Below are 21,853 nucleotides of genomic sequence, written 5' to 3'. Positions count from 1 at the left end.
GCAGCGTGAGCGCGACGTTGAGCAGCTTGACCAGCAGTGGTGAGACTTACCTAGTGCGCAGGAAGGGCATGGCCACGCCGGCGATGGTGGCCATGAGCAGCAGCGCGAGCTGCAGCAGCGTGAGCGCGACGTTGAGCAGCTTGACCAGCAGTGGTGAGACTTACCTAGTGCGCAGGAAGGGCATGGCCACGCCGGCGATGGTGGCCATGAGCAGCAGCGCGAGCTGCAGCAGCGTGAGCGCGACGTTGAGCAGCTTGACCAGCAGTGGTGAGACTTACCTAGTGCGCAGGAAGGGCATGGCCACGCCGGCGATGGTGGCCATGAGCAGCAGCGCGAGCTGCAGCAGCGTGAGCGCGACGTTGAGCAGCTTGACCAGCAGTGGTGAGACTTACCTAGTGCGCAGGAAGGGCATGGCCACGCCGGCGATGGTGGCCATGAGCAGCAGCGCGAGCTGCAGCAGCGTGAGCGCGACGTTGAGCAGCTTGACCAGCAGTGGTGAGACTTACCTAGTGCGCAGGAAGGGCATGGCCACGCCGGCGATGGTGGCCATGAGCAGCAGCGCGAGCTGCAGCAGCGTGAGCGCGACGTTGAGCAGCTTGACCAGCAGTGGTGAGACTTACCTAGTGCGCAGGAAGGGCATGGCCACGCCGGCGATGGTGGCCATGAGCAGCAGCGCGAGCTGCAGCAGCGTGAGCGCGACGTTGAGCAGCTTGACCAGCAGTGGTGAGACTTACCTAGTGCGCAGGAAGGGCATGGCCACGCCGGCGATGGTGGCCATGAGCAGCAGCGCGAGCTGCAGCAGCGTGAGCGCGACGTTGAGCAGCTTGACCAGCAGTGGTGAGACTTACCTAGTGCGCAGGAAGGGCATGGCCACGCCGGCGATGGTGGCCATGAGCAGCAGCGCGAGCTGCAGCAGCGTGAGCGCGACGTTGAGCAGCTTGACCAGCAGTGGTGAGACTTACCTAGTGCGCAGGAAGGGCATGGCCACGCCGGCGATGGTGGCCATGAGCAGCAGCGCGAGCTGCAGCAGCGTGAGCGCGACGTTGAGCAGCTTGACCAGCAGTGGTGAGACTTACCTAGTGCGCAGGAAGGGCATGGCCACGCCGGCGATGGTGGCCATGAGCAGCAGCGCGAGCTGCAGCAGCGTGAGCGCGACGTTGAGCAGCTTGACCAGCAGTGGTGAGACTTACCTAGTGCGCAGGAAGGGCATGGCCACGCCGGCGATGGTGGCCATGAGCAGCAGCGCGAGCTGCAGCAGCGTGAGCGCGACGTTGAGCAGCTTGACCAGCAGTGGTGAGACTTACCTAGTGCGCAGGAAGGGCATGGCCACGCCGGCGATGGTGGCCATGAGCAGCAGCGCGAGCTGCAGCAGCGTGAGCGCGACGTTGAGCAGCTTGACCAGCAGTGGTGAGACTTACCTAGTGCGCAGGAAGGGCATGGCCACGCCGGCGATGGTGGCCATGAGCAGCAGCGCGAGCTGCAGCAGCGTGAGCGCGACGTTGAGCAGCTTGACCAGCAGTGGTGAGACTTACCTAGTGCGCAGGAAGGGCATGGCCACGCCGGCGATGGTGGCCATGAGCAGCAGCGCGAGCTGCAGCAGCGTGAGCGCGACGTTGAGCAGCTTGACCAGCAGCAGCCGCGGCGGCAGCGCGGCCACGCCCGCGTCGCCGCCCGCGCCGCCGCCGCCCGCCACCCCGCCCGCCATCCATTGTTCCAGCTTGATGATCTGGAGGAACAGAAACAGATGCAATGGTTTAGGACGGCCGCATTGATCCTGGTATAGAAACATAAACTTGCCATCCGAACGTCACCTTTAAGCAAATTCATCTTGCAGCCCGGGGTTACAAGACAAAACAGTCTTTTTGGCCCTCCTAAAAAAAGATTGAGTACCGCCGGTTAAATAACAAACATAAATAAATATTACAGGACATTCTTACACAGATTGACTTATGGGTACTCAGCCAACGATATATATAATATATAAATACTTAAATACATAGAAAACACCCAAGACTAAGGAACAAATATCTGTGCTCATCACACAAATAAATGCCCTTACCGGGATTCGAACCCGGAACCATCGGCTTCACACCCGCTAGGCCAGACCGATCGCCAAATGGGTTAGAATCATCTGTGATCAAACGACTTAGATACTTTTTGAGACAAATTCATACTTGACAACTAGGCCGTTCTGAGTATTAACCTGAAAATTTTGAACTTGAATATCCTTAAAAAGTTACCAAGGTTTAATCCTCCTTAAAGCTCAATTGTCCCACTGATTCTAGTTGGAAAAGAATGCAAAAGAAAAGCGTTTATGTCCACACTCAACATTTATGTAGTTTCTAACCTACATTGCGTAATAAAGGTTTAGTTAATAAGTGCCAACTTGCTAAACGATACAGTTACATGAATTGGATTATAGTCTGCATCTTCTCAAATGATTTTTACGCCTAAGATGATAATCTGTTAAACAAATGCCATTGAGCGGTTGGCCATTGTGTGCCATTGTGCCTGACAATAAAATGTTTTATTAACACTAGCTTACTTTAGTCTGGCAGAGATCGAGCGCTTCGTGAATGTCCCGTATCCTCTCTTCGCTTTGATATTGCACTTTCTCTTCAACGTCCGTTAACGCTTGCTTTAGATTTTCAACCTAAAAAAAAGGCAACGATATTATTACAAATTTTATTCTATTAAAATCATGTATAGAATTTTAGTGTTATCAATAATTGTGCTGTTGGTGTTGGTTTCATTCTTATGGGTCCTCTAAACTATCGGCGATGATAGACGATGACTGGCGGGCACGATAGTGTAGAGGGCATACTCGGCAGTCCCCAGTCATCGTGTATCATCACCTGCGACCCGTGAGTTGTCGGTTTTCTGGGCACGCATCAATTGGGAAATTGCAAATTTGGGAATCAAGGGAATCGCCTGGTCGTTGCGTTGTACAGGCGATCATGTGGATGCTTGCACGGTAATCTTGCCGATGATACTATCAACGATCATCGCCGATAGTGTAGAGGAAACAGGAGAAGAGGGCATAGTGTAGTGGACATTAAACCACTTTTCTATGAAAACCTTTTGTCATAATATTTTTTTGTTGAAAACGAAAGACATTGCGTCGATCTTTTCGTGAAAGACAAGACTAAAGTTAAATAGGGAATCTAAACAAAATGGTAAGTTACCTCATTCTGATGTAGTTCAGTGAGATCGTTGATTTGTTCTTCTAACCGCTCAGTCTTGAATCTTTCTTCCTGCAACCGCTCTGTCAGGTCTGACACCTCTTGTGATAAATTCTGTATCGAAAAACAGTTTCTTTAGTTTAGTTATTTATTATTTGCTGTAAAACCCAACAAGCTAACAGTGGCTCTGTGAGCTTAAGACCTAGCTATAGTAGCTATAAGCTTAAAATATTTAAAAAATAATAAAGTTACTTCGATGAGTCATTATCACAGCGAACTCACAATGGTCTAAGTGCCATAGACCTTACTGGCCCCTAAGTCCTTCATGCCAATTTCCGCCATTTTGAACTTTTTCCAAAAAAAAAACGAAATGACAGATTTTTTTTTATACCACGTCGGTGGCAATCAAGCATACGGCCCGCCTGATGGTAAGCAGTTACCGTAGCCTATGGACGCCTGCAACACCGGAGATATTACACGCGCGTTGCCGACCCTTTAAAAACCTGCTGCTTTAATTATATCTAACTACCGAACCTGCTCACGAAATTTTACGAGAGTCGGTTGAGAAATTCGACCTAAATCCTTACATATTTACGAAATCATTTTTACCCAAGATGAAACGAAGATCTTCGCTAACACCACAGAATATATAATAGTACTAGGTACAGAAGATTCACTCCCTAACAAAACGCGACTACTACGCGCAAGGCGGCGCAAGCGCGTGCAGGCGTCCGTTCCATAGCGGTGTGCGGCAATTACTATGGCAAAACCTCAAAATTGAGGCGGCCGCAGGTACTTGTAGCGACGCGACGAAATCGCGGAGTGAGACACGCCTGCTAACACTTCGTTCAATCATAGAGTAACTTATACTAGAGCGGAACTGTCATAGTAAATTTTGTAACCCCAGTAAATTCACTGCCATCTGTCGACACACTTTAAAACTAAAAATGAAGATTTATAAAAATACGATAGAATGTATTTAAATATAGATAAATGATTTTTTTTATTTGCATTAATTATTTTTATGATTTTGACCCATGTTCTTTCACTGATATGCGTTAAAATTGTTAAATAACAAACGAAACCGTCATCGCCATCTATTCGACTGTAGGCCTAAACTAGTAGCGCCCTCTGAACGAGAATCAAATTTTCTTGATTTTCGAGGCACGTTTTTTCCTTAGACTGTATCTATCTATTACGGAGTTATATCTATCTTTGGTTCAATTACGTTAGTAAATAAGGGTAGTAGATGATGTTATTTGGTTGCGAACCTTAAGCGCGTCGAGTTTCTCGGCAAGCCTTTCGTAGTCCACGCGGCGCGCGGCCAGTTCACTGAGGATCGGCTTGAGGCTGAGCGCCGCTTCCGATAGGTTGGTGGAGCCCGGCTGCGTCGGATACCTGCCACAACAATATTACGAATTAGTATAAAATTAAATAAAGGCGGAATAGTACATTTTACAACTAGTGTGAAAAGACATTTCACACGTGTTGTAAACGACGTTTTTTAATACAATTGCGAAAAAATAATAAATTAATATATCATTAGTAGAATCATACCACCAAACCAAACCAAAACCAAAAGTACCTATACAGCCCGCGATACTTGAGCTGCCGCAGCCTGCGATACCTTCATACTCGTGCGCGCCCCGGCCGCGGCCGCCGCGGGCCCGGCGCGGGTTGGTCAACGACACCTCCTCATAACTCATGAAGCCCTGGTACCTGCTCCGCGCTAAATTCAATTTTAACTGCGTTTCGAAAGTATAGTTTGGAACTAAAAAGTAAAAAGCACTAGTTCGAGAAATTGAGCTTCTCGCACGCTACGCAGCCACAAAAAGTACCACTTACCAATTTACCAAAGTACCATTATTAAAACGCGACGCGACCCAACGAAACGCGATGCGTGTTGAGTGCGAGTTGATTATTTTCTATGACCAGAATCACACTATTAACGTCCGACGCGACGCGTCGTCGCCTTCACTGTTGACACTGCTACTAGGTGACGCTTTGGGGGAGAACTGGGCAAGGTGGAGCTCCTCAAAAATGATACTTACACGGCGCCTTCACTGGTGACACTGCTACTGGGAGCCGATTTAGGGGAGAACTGGGCAAGGTGGAGCCTTTCAGAAATTATACTTACACGGCGCCTTCACTGGTCACACTGCTGCTAGGAGACGCTTCAGGGGAGAATTTCGGGGCAGGCGAGGTAGCAGCCCGGGGCAAGGTGGACCCTCTCGGCGCGGCTTCCCCTGCCTCGGACGCTCGTGAGCCTTCGGAGGACGCGTTCGCTGGATGTTGTAGAAACACTCAATACTGGGTTATGGTGGGTTGTGCCTTATAAGGCAATACGCGGTAACGCCGAAAATATTTCAAATGACAACGGTCTTATTGGTAATGGTAACTAAATCTTCTTCAAACGAAGACTATTCAGGCAGTTCGTCAGTCAGTTAATGTACAGTCAGCTGCAGAGAAAAGGTACCCCACGTCCATACTAATTTATAGGACTTTGTATGCAGGGGGGTGCCTTTTCTACGCCATACAAAGCAGTTATTACGAAAAAGAAATAAAAAGAAGTAAAATCATCTAAGATTTTAATAAAATTGTGACACTCAACCGTAATCGACAAAAGATCGAAACGGTACAATTTACTATATTTATGTCAACTTTTGTATGTGTTTCCGTGTACTCTAGAGAACTAAGTGTACTTTAAAATGCTCCTATAACAGTGTAATATAAATCGTGTTATTCAGAATTTGTATTCATACATTAAGTTTAGACATGTAAGTGGGCATTTTCACTTAAAAGTGTACCATTTACTTTTTTTCAAAAATCCATCAACTTTTGGGTTATCTCTACTCAATCACGAAGACCGATGATCGATTCAATAAGAACAAAAATGTCACTTTTGTAACGCATTTTCTCATACATTTTGTATGGACATTGGACTGTTACAAAACTGACACCCAAAATGTTTCACCACCCTTTGTTTCATTCAATAGTACCTACTCGTGATTCTAAGTCTAAATAACGGTCTAAAAGTTGGTTTTTCGAAAAAAAGTAAATGGCATATTTTTTTCTGAAAACCAAACCCAAACCCAAGTAACAGCAAAAGTGCCTAAAACAGTGTGTTTTTATGTACTCTTTCTTTATGTGTTTTTTCTATCTTCTGTGCTTACTTTGACTTTCTCTTCAACTATACTGTGCTGTGCTTTGTACTCTTACTTCTTTTATTTGTGCTTGTGACTTGTGTGCCGTTATTTGACAATAAATTTAAATGTGGAACTAGTTTGTTTCTCTTATCTCGTTAGGCTAGTTCACCACATGTGCTTTATAAATATTATCATTTCGTTTGCAGCAAGCAAATTAATGATATTGCTCAAAGTAATCGTGTGTTACAGCGTGAAAATTAGCAAAGCAGATAAAAAAAAAAACAATTCTAAGACGTCTTACATAAAAACCTCACTTTGTAGACCGCTGGTAATTGTAATATTTTTTTTTTTAATTTTACAGTTTAAGTTTTATTAGTAAAATAAATAAATATGACATTTTGTTTGTAACTGTTAAAGTTACGTACGCAGGTGCGCGGGCCCCCACGCGCGCGGGGCCCGTAGCATTTGCTACTTTTGCCACGTGGCTTATCCGCCACTGTCGTTAGTCATAACAGCTTATTGATGTTGATGCTGACTGTAATATGCTAGTAAGCGAATATCTCATTATATTGGCGTAACAGTTGCGTAGCGGGTATTTACCTCTCAGTTCCGCGTGTGGTGGGGCTGGCGTGCAAGAAACAGACAACACGGTAAAGCAACGAAACTCACAACACGCTTGAAATGATTGCATAGTACAATAGCTCATGAAATATGTTTCTAGACAAATGATAATGGAAAGCCTGAATTGCATAGTTCTGGAGAGAATTATCGGGTTTTCATACAGATTTCAAGGTTGTTTATCAAATAGAAGAAAAACAAACAATACTGGAATGATTTTTTTCCTTGTATGTATGTATGTTTAAACTACTACTATACAAAAAACAAATATGACACAGGATAGGATTGTCTCGTCAAAAGTATTCTGTTATCACTAATCAGTGAGTATAAAGGTATTGCTGGGTTGCAGAATACAGTATCGGTTTGTATAGTATGAATTTTCTCAGATGGTTTTTCGGGCTCGGGCCCTAATCTGTTAAACAAAAGCCTTTGTTTCTTTTAAGAGCGGTCTTCAGCACGTGCCAAATCCACCATGTCGCTTTAAAAGCAACTATGGCTATTAAGGTTAGAATTTATGTGACAGCTTATTCAGAGAACAATCAGTGTGGGTTTTTCTTTGGGGATAACAATGGGGATGGGCTGTTTTATGAATTTGAACCATATAAATAAAATGGTAGATTAGCTTTTTAAACGGGCTTGTTCCCGTTACTTATGCCGGGGCTACTAGCAGTAAGCAGTATAACCACTGCATAAAGGAAAAAATACCTTTTACAGTACATATGGTGCTACTTTCTCGCACTAGTGCGTAAAGTGCACTTTTTGTGCATATGTCGAAAGTTTAAAGGACCATATGTACTGTAAAACGTTGTACGATACACGTGCGAATAGGTAATTCGCAACTCGTGTCGATTTAAAACACATCCCTGCGGTCGTGTTTTAATTTATCGCCACTCGTTTCGAATTTCCTCTTTTCCGCATTTGTATCGTAAATAACTATTGTTTAACAGATTAGGGCCCGAGCCCGAAATAATCATCTGAGATAATTCATACTATAGCAATATGTTTATAGTGATCATTGTATTCATTGTGCTTGTATTTGTTGTGTTTTCACTAATAACATTAGTGATAATTGATATCTGTATGAAAAACCGGACAAGTACGAGTCGGTCTCGCCCACCGAGGGTTCCGTACTTTTTAGTGTTTGTTGTTATAGCGGCAACAGAAATACATCATCAGTGCAGAAAATTCCAACTGTAGCTATCACGGGTCATGAGATACAGATAGACAGACGGACAGTGGAGTCTTAGTAATAGGGTCCCCTTTTTACCCTTTGGGTACGGAACCGTAAACATGAAAAATGTTGACTGTTCAAGTTAAAAGTGTCAACACACATTTTATCAGAATAATACCATAAAGTTTTGTTTCAGAAGTTATCGGTTTGAAAGAATAATGTACCGCACGAATGTTATAAAAAATAGGACCCTGGAAAACCCTTTGTACGCCAAGAATCCTTAAAGACATCGTGATTTGAGAATAGTGACCTTTTTCTGACAGCTTACATGAATCACGTTGGCGTGTGTGATTTCTTCACGAAAAATGGCGTACAAAAGGTTGAACAAGAAGCGCATCACGACATCAAATCTGCCCGATAATACATAAGCCTTAGTAGCCATTGGAAAGCCAGTTTGAATTTGGACCTTATTGCGAGGGAATACGGTAAGAAATTTAATGAGTTTATTAATTGGCTGTTACAACTGTTATGTATGGTGGGAAGGAAAGGATATAACAATTAGTGTACAAGTAAAGTGCATAACGAAGAGTACTGAATAGTATTGTATAAGTTGTTATGTGGTAAGAAATGCTAAAATTAGGTACGTATGTGGCTAAAGTTCTATGAGTAGTGAGAAATAAGGAATATTATATAGTTGGTTAAGTAATAGGTACTTTTAATGCAGTATGCGTAATACATGCATAACATATAAATTATAAATAAACATAATAGGTACGTAATGTAATTTGAAAAAAGTAATTCTCTTGAGTGTAATTTAGATAAAATGGAAATACATATATTATTTTAAAGTGGTGTTAATTAATTAGTATTCTAACCGCGCAACTCAAATACCAAAACCTTGACCTATCCTATACACAAAATATATACCTAATAACAGTTTGTTATTCAAAACAATAATAACACATAAGTTAACAAACTTATAAAACAATAATAAAACACCTTACACTTCTTCCTACATTTCTTGCACTTGTTAAACAACATGTTAGTTATGACAATCCCTCACAAGTCACAACACTGTCGCATTACGTTTGCACACTGCCATAACATAATACTTCTAACTACTTAACTATTATATCATAACGTCCCAAGTGCTATTAATCTCCAAAAGTATAGCAACTCTATAAATATTACCATAGAACTCAAATTTCAAATTTAAAATGTTACATACATTCGTTAGTCCTAGCACCCTACTTCATTATCATAACATCCCAAATGCCATTAATGCTCAAAGTTATTGCAACTCTATTAACACTGGTATAGACCTCAAATTTGAATAGCTTTAAATATGATACATTCGTTTCACCTGTTTTAGTAGTATGAGTGAACAGGTTAGCCAACGCAGTGACGAGAGCCGTGACATTGAGGTGATAATATCTAGTGTTTATCTCTAAGTGTTAGGAGTTATCTGAATTGGTTGTACGAATAATATGAATACGTTTCGATTTGTGTTCAAGTACATCCGTAGCTGTCATAAAATTTATCATGTTCATCAGATTAAACCGACCGTTTTATAAATAGTGGTATTATAGTTTTTTATTATAAACGTTTTATTTTTTGTTATTTGGTGTCAGTCCCAACGCTCGCTCCAAATTCGAAAAGTAAAAAACACACAGTAAACTTTTATTATAACCTCTAGGGTCTCAATCCTAATACGAGTACGAATTGCCTCTAATGAAATTTAAATTGTTATATTTCGTGCGATTTTAAAATAAAACAAATTCTATTCCATAATACCATTGATTTAAATTTGACTGCCAATTATACCATTGATTTAAATTTGACTGCCAATTTTTATAGTTAGAATTAGAACTAAATTGTCGCAAAAAACAAATTCTACGTGTATTAAATTAATAAATAACTACATAGCATATAACAGTTAAAAAATTAATAACTTGGAACAAAAGATATCGTAAGATTTGCCAGGGGGCGCCACAAGCCTTCGGGAATTGTCATATACTTGGAAATTTCGACCTATGCCACCGTGACCGGATAGCCGAGCGGTTCAGGCACCTGTCCGGTAAACGGGGTACGCTGGTTCGATTCCAGCTCTGGACAATGGAGGCTTTGGTCATTTTTTCCTTCGTATATGACATTTATTTCAGTTTATCGTAAGATTTTCTCAGAACTTCCGTGAGTCTTGACCTACAGTTTAGGTGTTGATTTGCTAATTTATTTTTTTGCAAAAACAATAGACGGTTGTGGAATTAGTGGAGTGGTGTTTTAACACAATAACAAACTACAATACAGCAGTCTAAAGGATACATAGATGGAGCTGATAATACTTATGAATCGTAAATGCATGTTACTACTATTGTAAAAAGGGTTGTGATATTTTAAAAGTTGTTAAGTTATATAATATTAATAATATACATCTGTTTCTAAAAGGTTCTATATACGTGGATGGTGTTAAGCGTTGTAGTAATTTGGCTTAGATACAAGGTTTCCTTAGGGCTTTTTACAGACAACAAACATGTAGTCTTTAATAAACCAAGACAGATAAGATTAATTCCGAGCAATGAATTGTTTTTAGCTTCAGTTATCTAAAAAGGATTCCTCAAGCCATCTATATTCTTGTATTGTGCAATAACTTGTTGCCAAGTTATAAAAAAAATCTTGGTTATTACTCTGATAACACCATCCATTAAATGTGTATGATGATTGGGGAAGTATGATAGTTTCTCCACACGAGATACTTACAAGGACCTGTGTTTTCTGCGACAAAAATACATACAATACGTTATAAAATAATATATATTATATAACTCGCTTATGTATATATTGTAAATGTTTTGTTTTGTAGAGTAAAATAGACATGTAAAGCAAATACCTACACTCAATGTTTGTATTATTTTTAAGTCGCGTTCCCACTATGTCGTAACGACAGATAGTCTTTCGTCCTGCGGCCGTAGCACGGTCGCATTTTTATCACCTGTCACCATGCTTGTCACGTCCTAACATATGTAAGTGCGAAAGTGACAGGCATAGTGACAGGCGATAAAAATGGAACCATGCTGCCACCGCTGGCCTGTACGTTTAAATGGCGGTATTCACATATAAAAAGGTAATCGTCCTATGGTAGCTTGTATATTTACTGACGACTAACTGTCATTACGACATAGTGGGAATGCGGACTTAGTACTTTGCCACCGTATTACAAAGTGACAGCGTCCTACAATAGTCAGTCAGTTTTAACACTAGCTATAAGAACATCAAGCCTGTAAGCTATCGCGAAAGCAACTCTATTCTGAATACGTAAAGATTGAATATAGATAGACCAAATGTTATAAGCCGGATACGAAATTTAGAAGAAAATCTATTATATTTCGTTAACTATTAATACTGCTCATAGTGCTCATCACTGCATGATTACGAATAGAGTACTGTCCGCGCGCCAATTCTGTGCATTCGGAGGTCGAGGAAGTGGGGGGGTGTGCGTCGCGCCCGTACGTACAAAATGACACTACTCTGTCATGACGCCCAACATTCCTAACAATGCTCAGCCGTGCACGGAATTCGCGCGCGGACAGTAGTTATAGCATTTTTGCCGTCATAGGTTGTTTCATGTAAAATAGTCGACTTAAGGTGCATGAATCTCTGCTCAATAGGTTTTTGAATTTTTATACAAACTCAAAGAATGTAAAGTGAAACGAAAGCTGCTATTATAATGGTAAAATCACAATAGCATACATAATTTTCAAATTACATGAATAGACCGGGAGTAGCTACTAAATTTCAGATCGGCCAAGGTAGATTTTGTAGGGTATAAATTAAAAAAAAAAAATTTATCGTATATCTTGGATTATTTTATCCTTGTCAACTTGCCTTAAACTTTTGACAAAGCTCATAATCGTAAGTTATGTTAGACACGCTTGACGGCAAAAAATTTATAGTAAAATCAAACACTAGGTGCACGCGACTACGTAGTGTGCTCTCTGTCACACCTACCGGCCGTAGGTATAAGTGTTACAGAGAGAACACTACGTATTAGCGTGCGTTTGATCTTCCTATAGTGATAGAGTAAGAAAGCTAACGGTAAGAAGATACAGACCGGCGAGCTGCGAGATGTTGTCCGCGGAGCCGAAGCGGTTAGAGCGAGAGAACAGATGCGCGAACTCTCTCGGCGCGGCCATCACGCTGCCGCCGAGCCCCGTGATGCCGTCGCGGATGTTGCCTCCTACACTCCTGCGATAATATATAATACAATCACTTACATTAATGTTATATTATAGGTCACAACAACTATCATTAAATAGACCAAGGGTTTCCAAACTTTTTTTAGGCACGCCCCCCTGCTGCCTTAAATGAAATTCCCACGCCCCCCTTCGCTTCGATGCAAATATCATGTACTCATCACTAAATAAATGCGCTTACCAGGATTTGACCCAGGACCATCGGCTTCACAGGCAGGGTCACTACCCACTAGGCCAGACAGGTCACAGGTAGTATCTGCTTAATAGAAATTCGATCTTGGCTATAAAACCCTGATTTTTTTACTCGTAAAAAAGTTTCACTCACTTCAATCCTTGTCCCATATAGCTGAGCACCTCCCTCGGCTGCCGATGCGCCTGCCCGCTCGACCCGTGTTGCTGCGAAATCACCATCTTCTCAGATCATAAAGAATTATCTTACCATGTCTAGTCCTACCGTAGCCATGAAGAATAGAGAGTAAGCGGGTTAACTTGAAAGCGTTTTATATGCCGCTGTTAGTTTTTGTAAAGGGATCTTAAATTAATTTTTAACAAGCAGAAACGTCTGCGATCGATGCTATTAAGCTTAGAATAAATTTAAAAGTGTAAGAATTACTGCCTTGGGTGAGACTTGAACTCACGGCCTCTGGATCGAAGGGAGGAAGGGATTTTAATTTTTATTAGGGTTTCGTTCCCGAAGAGAGACAAGTGACAGGGGCTGTACGTCGTATTAGTAATTCAAAAGGGCCACTTGCACCATTCACAAACCCGGGGTTAATCAGTTAAACCTGGAGTTACCATTTGACACTGGGTTAACGGTTTAACCGGTTAACTCCGAGTTAGTGGGATGGTGCAAGTGGGGCTATGCCGATTAAATGGTATTTATAACCGTCATGTAGGTGAAGTTTAGAGCCAAAGGTAGAATAACTGGAACTCTTTAAATAATAACATCTAACTAAAATATCTATGACTTTTTTACAATTTTATGCATTGCATGATAAATATATTATTTTCATGAGACGACAAATTCATACTATTAACCCTTTATCTCTTGAAAGCATTAGAAAGCACATTGCAATCTCCACGTGCCAGGGGCCGTCGTGAAATCCATATGCCAAAATTTGTCTATCTCTAATGGAGAGACGTAGATTACTGACAAATTTCAAAATACTTATTTCACGGTACCCCAGGAGACAACGCCTAATCTACTATATTCTTCACGGCTTACTAACAAATTAATACTCACCTCCCAATTCTTGATTCTCTTGTTGTATCCTTCTAGTTTCTTCTGGAGCTGCGCGATGCAGAGCGCGGACTTTTGGTTTTTCTTCTCGAAAACCGCTTTGACGCGCGGCAGTTGCTGCTTGTCGGCGTTAGCTGCTACTTTGAGGTACTCGTTCACGTTGTCTAGGGAAAAAAGATACAGTTCTTATGGTGGACATTGTATCATTAGAATTTCAAGCAGATTTAAGCATTAGGCCTATTTTAGACCGAAAGCCTTGTTTAGGAACTTAATCACTTGGTGCGCTCCGGATTCAAACTTATTTTGCTTCGTTGCTCTAAAACAATCAGGCTGCTATTACTACTTTGAGTAGTACGTGAACTCTTTGTCAAGGATTTAATCATATTCGCAAATGGGCGTTTTCTAAAATAAATATTGAAAACCTGATTCTCACAGATATGTTTTTGAGTTCTTTCAACTCAGAATATCAGAAAAAAATACCCAAAAATTTGTATGAAAATTGTATATACGTCACGCACATACAAGTGAAATAATTTTTCACACTAAAACGTGACGTAATGGAATGGACATTTTGGGACATCTTTTTTTTAATGACATGATGGAAAATGCTGTCAATTCTGAGTAGAATGAGCCTAAGGATGTTCAGATTTGAAAGAATCAAGTTTTCGATATTTATTTTAGAACACGACCATATCCGTAGCCGTGTGTAAAACAAGGAACGACAAATGCAAATTGTTCATTTGAGAAAAAAAAGGCTACCATTGTTTTTATAATATACATTTATAATGATCAACATAAGTATGTTCGCGGCCGCAGAGTGCTGATATTTTGCACACATTTGTATTTCCAAAATACTGAATATTTTTTCCGAATGATTGAAAAAGGCGCTAGATGGTCATGGCGACCGTCATGACCTCATAACCTTATACCGTATTGGCTATATGCAAAGTTGGTGGTAGGGGAAATAATACGAGTATAAGCGACGCCAACGCACGACGTGGTGAAAATATGAACTTTCGTGGGACGACATCTTCATGCATTCGGCAGCTGCCAACTGTCAAATAAGTAATATGTCCCACATCCACTAGGGCGGCGCCACAGTCATGCACGGATCGAGTAGGTAATTGGTCTTACCATCCCGTATAGTCTGTTCCAACCGTATCAGCTCTTTAGTCCGCTCCACCTTGCTCTGTAGATGCATGATGGCGGCTTGCGCTTTTGACGTTGTTGTGTTCGCGCCATCGTTGTCGTCTGAAAATAATATAGTTAGTTTAGTAATTCCGCCGAGTTAGCTACGAAGCTTAGGTATTTTTTCATCTAACTTTACAACCAAAAGATATTGCTTGTAGAAAATTTGATTGTAAAGTCTATGAAAAAAACGTAACCTCGTAACGTAACACGTACGGCGTCATATGCTTTCTGGCAACTGAATTGTCAAAGACTATCTTTGGACAACCGCTGTGGTACGGGGCCGTACAGCGACTTCTACTTCAGCTGACAATGTCGAAGCATGATTTTTAGGGTTCCGTACCTCAAAAGGAAAAAACGGAACCCTTATAGGATCACTTTTTTGTCCGTCCGTCCGTCTGTCTGTCACGGCCCTTTATCTCGGGAACGCGTGGAGGTATCAAATTTAAATTAAAATCACATACTTATAAATTTACGGATTTTTAAATTAGGTACCATAAAAAATTCTAACTGCGTGATCATTTCAGTATGCTGTCAAGAATTTAGCAATGTTTTAGTATATACGGTATATATAATACATGTTTTTCTTGAAGACAAAAAGTAAAAGGGATAAGTTACTAATGGGACAATGCTGCTAAATGCATTTTTTTTACCTTTTATGCAAGTTTTCATTCATCGCGAAAATTTTCTTTTGTACTTACTCTTGAATAAATTAGCCAAACTTTGACGTAATTCCGGTAAAATCATAATTAGTTACTTGTTTTGTAAAATAATTAAAACTTTCACGTACACTTTAACTGACAACTAAACAGTGAAATTTAAACCTTCCGCGCGCGTAATAAGATGCGATTTAGACTGGTAATAAATTTGCACTTTTCTCAAGGATTCTTAAGATAAAAAAGTATTTACTATTTTTTATCTCCACTTTGGGTTAAAGTACAAAGCGCGTTTAAATACGTCTTTACAAGGTCACCGCACCGATCGAACTAGCAAAACAACGCGTTTCTGGTTTTCACACTAAAACATGAAACAGGCAATTTTATAAGTATTTATTTATTTTTGGATTTAATTGCTTATCAGTAAGTAATTCTATTTCATTGTATTTTTCTCCTTCCCTGTGGTAGGTAGAGAGAAAGAAGAGAAGAGTAAAACTTGATAATTTTATAACATTTTGTTTAGAGATCTCTTGATTTAAATAGAAAGATATTTGTGCCTTTCCATTACAGAAGGGTCCTTATGCTTCAAGTGCAATAAGGAGTTTTTCGTCTGAAATTGCAACAGAAATTCTGACAGAATAGTCCTTATTGCACATCCCCCCCCCCCCTCACCCTTCTCTAATGGAAAGCCACATTCACACCCGTGTATCGGAAGCTATGTTATTAAAGATAATATAGTCAAGAACTACATATATTTTTTCCACGTCTACGAATATCAACGCCTCTTAGAAAAAAAGGATCATATAAGGAGATTTTTCGCCTTCTGGCTCAGGGAACCGCCTTAATAAGTACTTATGTGATTTATAATTACCATGGTTCGTGTAGTCACCATCAGCTGCTGAAATGAAAAGAAAACATTTATGTTAGGTACTTATAGATAACCACATCGATTTCGATGACGGCTACCTCAGCAATCAAGACTTTTTCCTCTTATGTGGCTGGCCAGGCCAAACTTGCTCTTAAAAACTCTTTCACACTCACGGCAGTAGGGTTGACCGGCCGTATTGTACGTATACACGTAGGAGGGCTTAGGTCTTTCCTTGCTCAATTGTCGTTTTACGTCTAACGTCGTGAGGCGGTTTTCATCAAAGATCAGTGGCGCAGCTAGGCGTGGGCGAAGTGGGCAATCGCTCACGGCCTCACGCCCCAAGGGGTATCGCGCGAGGCCCCTTCGGGCACAGTGAAAGAACAGGGCCTCGCAGATGCGACTTCGCCCACGGCTAGATTATAGTTCTCCCTACGCCACTGACATAGATAACAATTACAACATGAAGTAATATATGCCTAAAATTTCGTCTGGATTCGTCATTCGGACAAAACACGGATCGGCTATAGGAAATGTCAAACTTATTTATCGACCGTTAAATTATAAGTTTATTTAAAGAACATAAAATACTGTCCACTAAAATTAGAAAGAGGTACCGTCAACTGGGGTGAATAGATACGTGGATATATTTTAAGGAATTGTCACATAAATTACATTTTAAATTTTGCCCCTATTCACCCCAGTGGACGGTACCTCCTATTTGTGTGGACAAATTGTATCATTCGATTGAAAATAGTAGTAGATTTTGTGCACTTTGTGTGGGTATTTTTTAAGAAATTTTTCAATAAATCACATTTAAGTTTTGTCCCTGACCCCAGCCAACCCTATTCACCCCGGTTGACGGTATCTAACTAAGGCGCCAGTAACATTTTATTGTAAATTTGAAATAATATTATTACACCACAAATTCATAAACCGTCTAGACCGACAAGACTTACAAGACGAAGTTTATCTATTGAACATAATTACATACCGATTATGGATTCTTAATTAAATTATTTTTATTGATACACATTTAAATTTATATATGTATTCATGAATTGGACGCGCTCGTTGCCAAGTGACGTCAGGAATGCACTGACGTTAATATCCGACGATAAATAAAACAACATGTTTTATTCGCAACTGTAATTATCTGATTAAAATTGAAATTTGGTTATCTGCGTCTCTATCGTTCTTGCATATTCGAGCGATAGAGAGGCAGATAACCAAGTTTTGATGTTTTACGTTCCCGGTGGACCTTCAAGCGCGTTGGTTTTTGGCTACTATCAACTACCATTACCTAAGGGTCTCTACACGTCTCTACACGGGGGAATTTGTTTTATAGGGTGTAGTGATAATAGTTATAATGGTTAAGTACATTGGCCAGTCTGAGGCGATATCGCTACCCCAATATTAAAGGGTTCTATGTTAAATTTTTCAAGATAGTTCAAATTCGACTTAATGTCACTATGATAAAGTTCAAATTTCAGTTCGATAAAAGTGAAACAAAGAACCCTGTAATATTGGGGCAGCGATATGTCGCTGCCCGCTTGCAACAACTTTGTATGAAAAACTAAACAACTGTCTGGCTCTAATTTAGATTATTCTATGAAGAGGCAGTCGTGTCTAGTCATCTAATTTAGATTATTTTATGAAGAACCTGCTAACTTGCACCTTATTTTATAGTTAATAAAGGTTAATCTATCCAGTGCCGAAGCAAATAACTGAATTACTTATAGTCGCGTGAGTAATAACTAATAACATATACTAATCTATGGTCGCGTGTGCAGAAAAATGCAATTGGCAATGGTTATTGGGAAAAGCTTCGTGTCCTAACTGAATTTAAATTTTAAAGTATCAATTTAGTTGGATTGATTATGTTATCCTATAACTATAAATAACGAAAAAGGTTTTCTATCCAGATGAATATTTAAAGTACTTACGGTACGATGTTCAGCGGTATAAAACGAATTTCTCTAAGTCTAAATTACCAATGATTTGACTTTATTTTATATTTATTGACATTTCATTACATAATTTAGACTATTTAGAGGATCATAATAGTAATACGAGTTTATTTGTCTATTTGCAACGAGTCTACGTAAATCTACTTTTTCTAGCTTAATTAATTTTCTTCATAAATAAAATTTTACTGCGAATTTTATTTAAATGATCAAATCTTCCTCCTTCAAACATCATTATTTAACAATGCAAAGTGAAAACAAAACCGTGTTTACTAAGGCGTGTACTTTGAAACTTTCTCGTCCAATTTAAATATAAGCGTAGCGCCGTCACGCCGCTACCAAAATAGCAAGTTATTGTCGATTTCATTACCATTTTAACGTAACACCTACGTAACGGCCGGACGTCATGAGTGGACCGTGTGATTTACATTTGATTCTCGACCGCCATTTTACTAGTGCAGGTTATTTGCTTCGGCACTGGATAGATTAACCTTTATTAACTATAAAATAAGGTGCAAGTTAGCAGGTTCTTCATAAAATAATCTAAATTAATTAATAGAGTCAAGCAATAGGCCCAGCACAGGAGCGCCGCGATAGTACCTATTTTGCTCGCGAGATAGACTACTCATCCCTCTCTAATTAATACATTTAGAAAAAGACGGGTAGTCTTGCTCGATAGTCGATACTGGCGATGGGCTCTTGTGCTATACTAAGCCTACAAAGGTTACTATTTCTATCACGGTTCATGAGATACAGCCTGGTGACAGACGGACGGACGGACAGCGGAGTCTTAGTAATAGGGTCCCGTTTTTATCCTTTGGGTACGGAACCCTAAAAATCAAATAATACCTCTGTACGCCGGCGAGCCATACTCGTCGGCAGAAGAGAGGTAAGACGCGTTGTTAGGGCTGTGGTAGACCGCCGCTGCGTACTCGCCCGGCGCTATGATGCCGGCTATGATCTTCTTTTGAGGAGAATCTTCTAGACTGGAACGGAGATAGAACAATTTTTATATATTATGTTTAAACTCGTTGAACTTCGATACCCAATTATATTATGATTCCTGTAATTAAAGGCTAAGTGGGACCGACATGTTTTGCAGTAAATTAATTAAAAATATAGCATCAATATAATTCTGAAAGTCGTCTTCTCCATCGCATTACGTAGAGCACGACCTACAGAACTTCACAATCTACACAAGACATGCAAAAATTATAATCATAACGAGGATGGAGGGTGTCATGGATGTGGTGGTGGTAGGATTCATGGATGTATGGAGGGTGGGATGGATGGGACGGTGGTAAGTGGGTGTACTTGTGGGTGTACTCACTCTCTAGACGCGCTGGTGGTAGCGGGACTGCTGCCCAGGTCCCGGGACAGCGGACTGCTGCCTAAGTCCCGCGAGTGCGACTTGACGTGATGCGTGACGCGGTCGCCATGACGAGACGACGAGCTCGATGATGGCTCCTGGAGGATAAAGAATAGTTTATTTATTAAACAACAACATCATTTACCATCACTATAAAACATTTGAAAATGAGAGTTAGCTTTTGGAGTGGCAGGGACGCAGGGTGTGTCGGGAAAGGGTAGATTAAGTAAGTCAATTAAATTCAATTAAGAAAAAACGATTTAATTCCTGCTATACATTAAAAACTGTAATAGATGTCATATATTAAAGAAAAAGTGACGAAGCCCTCCAGTGGTGAAGGCCGGATTCGAACCGGCGTCTTTAGCTATCGCGGCTAACGCCATGAACCCCTAGGCCACCCCGCCACAAAAAAAAAAAACACAAATCAAAAATATTTAATAAAATAATTTGATTTGTTCCCAAAACTTGTTCCTGCTATACACATAAAAGGAAATATGTTCCCAAAAGGGTTATTATAACGCAATGATTTAAAACATAAAATGTTCCATAATGATAATTGCTATTCTGTATGAAGTCAGACAGATTCACTAAAATATAAGTAGGTAGTCTAGGTAGATACCCAGTCGCTTCAAGACAAAAACACGCTAGACAAAACTTTTTATCGCTAATATAATGGACTTATGGCGGAATAAATTGTATCCTAATTGTTCGTTACGAATACAGATAGACAGTTTCTACTGTACAAAAAAAAAGATAGATATCACTGATTAAATGTCAATGTTATAAATTCAAGAGGCGGAATTGTCATAGCAAAAACTTTAATGTCAAAGGGAGAGAATCAACAACATGAATGGCATATTATGACGTGAACAACTGAAATTATATTTCGTATTAGTAAAAGTAGTTACCATTAGTTACGTAAACTGTATCCGTATCAGTTACATCATGTATACCTACAGTAGGCACAAAAAACAGGGGATGCTGCCAAGTGGGCCAGTAGCTAGGCGGCAAAAAGCTCATTCACAAGTATATCGAGGATGACACATTTATACGAAATGTAGCAACATGTTCGTGCTAATTAAATTATATTTAATATATGTGACGTTTTCAACCAAAAGGTACCACATTGTCGCTTGTTGATAAGGTTGATTTCTAATTGAAGCTATATGGAAATAGCGCCTTACTGACAAGCGACAATAAGTACCCTTTTGGTTGAAAATGGCACATATGTTCGATTATCCAACATCATTAGCAGCAAAATATGTATCTAAGATACTTTTACGGCAGTTCAAGTATTTTTTTTCTATTTTATAGTATTTTTTACATCGAGTACGGTGACAGCTGTCATCTCTATACGCCTCTCTTTCCCCTTATAAATATGAAAACCACAAATGTATTGAGATAACAGCTGTCACTACCGCAACTATGCTACCAGCCATTCTGTATCAAGCTTATAAAAAAATCGAACAGTAACTCAAACTAAAAGTCTCAAAAAAAAGGCGTTATAAAGGACCGTATTGTATTTAACTAATCGAAGAAACTACAAACATAAATTTCTCGCCGGTCCATTGTGTGGAAAAAGGCACGTTTTAGTGACAGCGACTCCAAACTCGTAGTACACCTATTTCAACGGCAACTGACAAGTACACAAAAGTACTACTTAACCCTTCGATAAAACGTACCTATGTTTATCGTGACATTTACTAGAATTGGCCTTGTACAGGATGAAATTTGGGACTAGACAGAAATATAGAGATTCCTAGTCCTTGCCTCTTCGAAATCACACGTGTATGTAATGTACCTAACATGGAAACATTCTGGGCGGAATAATGACATAATCACAACTTGTCCCGAAAAAAAATGTCATTTTCCATTGACTTACGAAAATAAGATACGTTTTAGTCATTTAGAGGATGTTTTCTAACGACATACAGTGAAATTGCGCTTATATTGTACAGAATAAGGAACTATCTATCCACCAAATTTGATCGAAATTAGACAAAAAAAAACGACAACAAAATAGAAATCATCCCATTAACTATACGATTACCTACCGCGTTCCCATACAAGAAATTGAACACCCTTATCCCCTAATGTCTCTATTGTAGTCAGTGTTCAATCCCGCATCTTTATATAATTTGTATATAAAAGGACATATTTGAATAGAAAATGTACGGTATTTAAGACCTTTTGTGTGGAGA

At 40.1% G+C, this 21,853-nt stretch overlaps 1 protein-coding gene across 1 annotated transcript in view; it reads right to left on the bottom strand.

Annotated features, from left to right (window-relative positions):
* LOC134751456 (transmembrane and coiled-coil domains protein 2) overlaps positions 1-21,853 on the bottom strand; it is a 57,336-nt gene that overhangs the window by 4,159 nt on the left and 31,324 nt on the right. The window contains exons 4-17 of the mRNA XM_063686864.1: positions 19,614-19,750; positions 19,133-19,269; positions 16,323-16,349; positions 14,742-14,858; positions 13,611-13,771; positions 12,693-12,763; positions 12,226-12,359; positions 10,875-10,889; positions 6,929-6,952; positions 5,320-5,467; positions 4,454-4,580; positions 3,186-3,296; positions 2,546-2,653; positions 1,533-1,726 (exon numbers count right to left, since the gene is read on the bottom strand). Of these exons, the coding sequence (XP_063542934.1) occupies positions 1,533-1,726; positions 2,546-2,653; positions 3,186-3,296; positions 4,454-4,580; positions 5,320-5,467; positions 6,929-6,952; positions 10,875-10,889; positions 12,226-12,359; positions 12,693-12,763; positions 13,611-13,771; positions 14,742-14,858; positions 16,323-16,349; positions 19,133-19,269; positions 19,614-19,750 (1,511 nt within the window). The remainder of the gene's footprint in view (positions 1-1,532; positions 1,727-2,545; positions 2,654-3,185; positions 3,297-4,453; positions 4,581-5,319; positions 5,468-6,928; positions 6,953-10,874; positions 10,890-12,225; positions 12,360-12,692; positions 12,764-13,610; positions 13,772-14,741; positions 14,859-16,322; positions 16,350-19,132; positions 19,270-19,613; positions 19,751-21,853) is intronic.

Source organism: Cydia strobilella, chromosome 22 (assembly GCF_947568885.1).
Source record: "Cydia strobilella chromosome 22, ilCydStro3.1, whole genome shotgun sequence".
NCBI lineage: Eukaryota > Metazoa > Arthropoda > Insecta > Lepidoptera > Tortricidae > Cydia > Cydia strobilella.
Note: the sequence above shows the minus strand (reverse complement) of the source record. Positions and strands in the feature narration are given on the sequence as shown.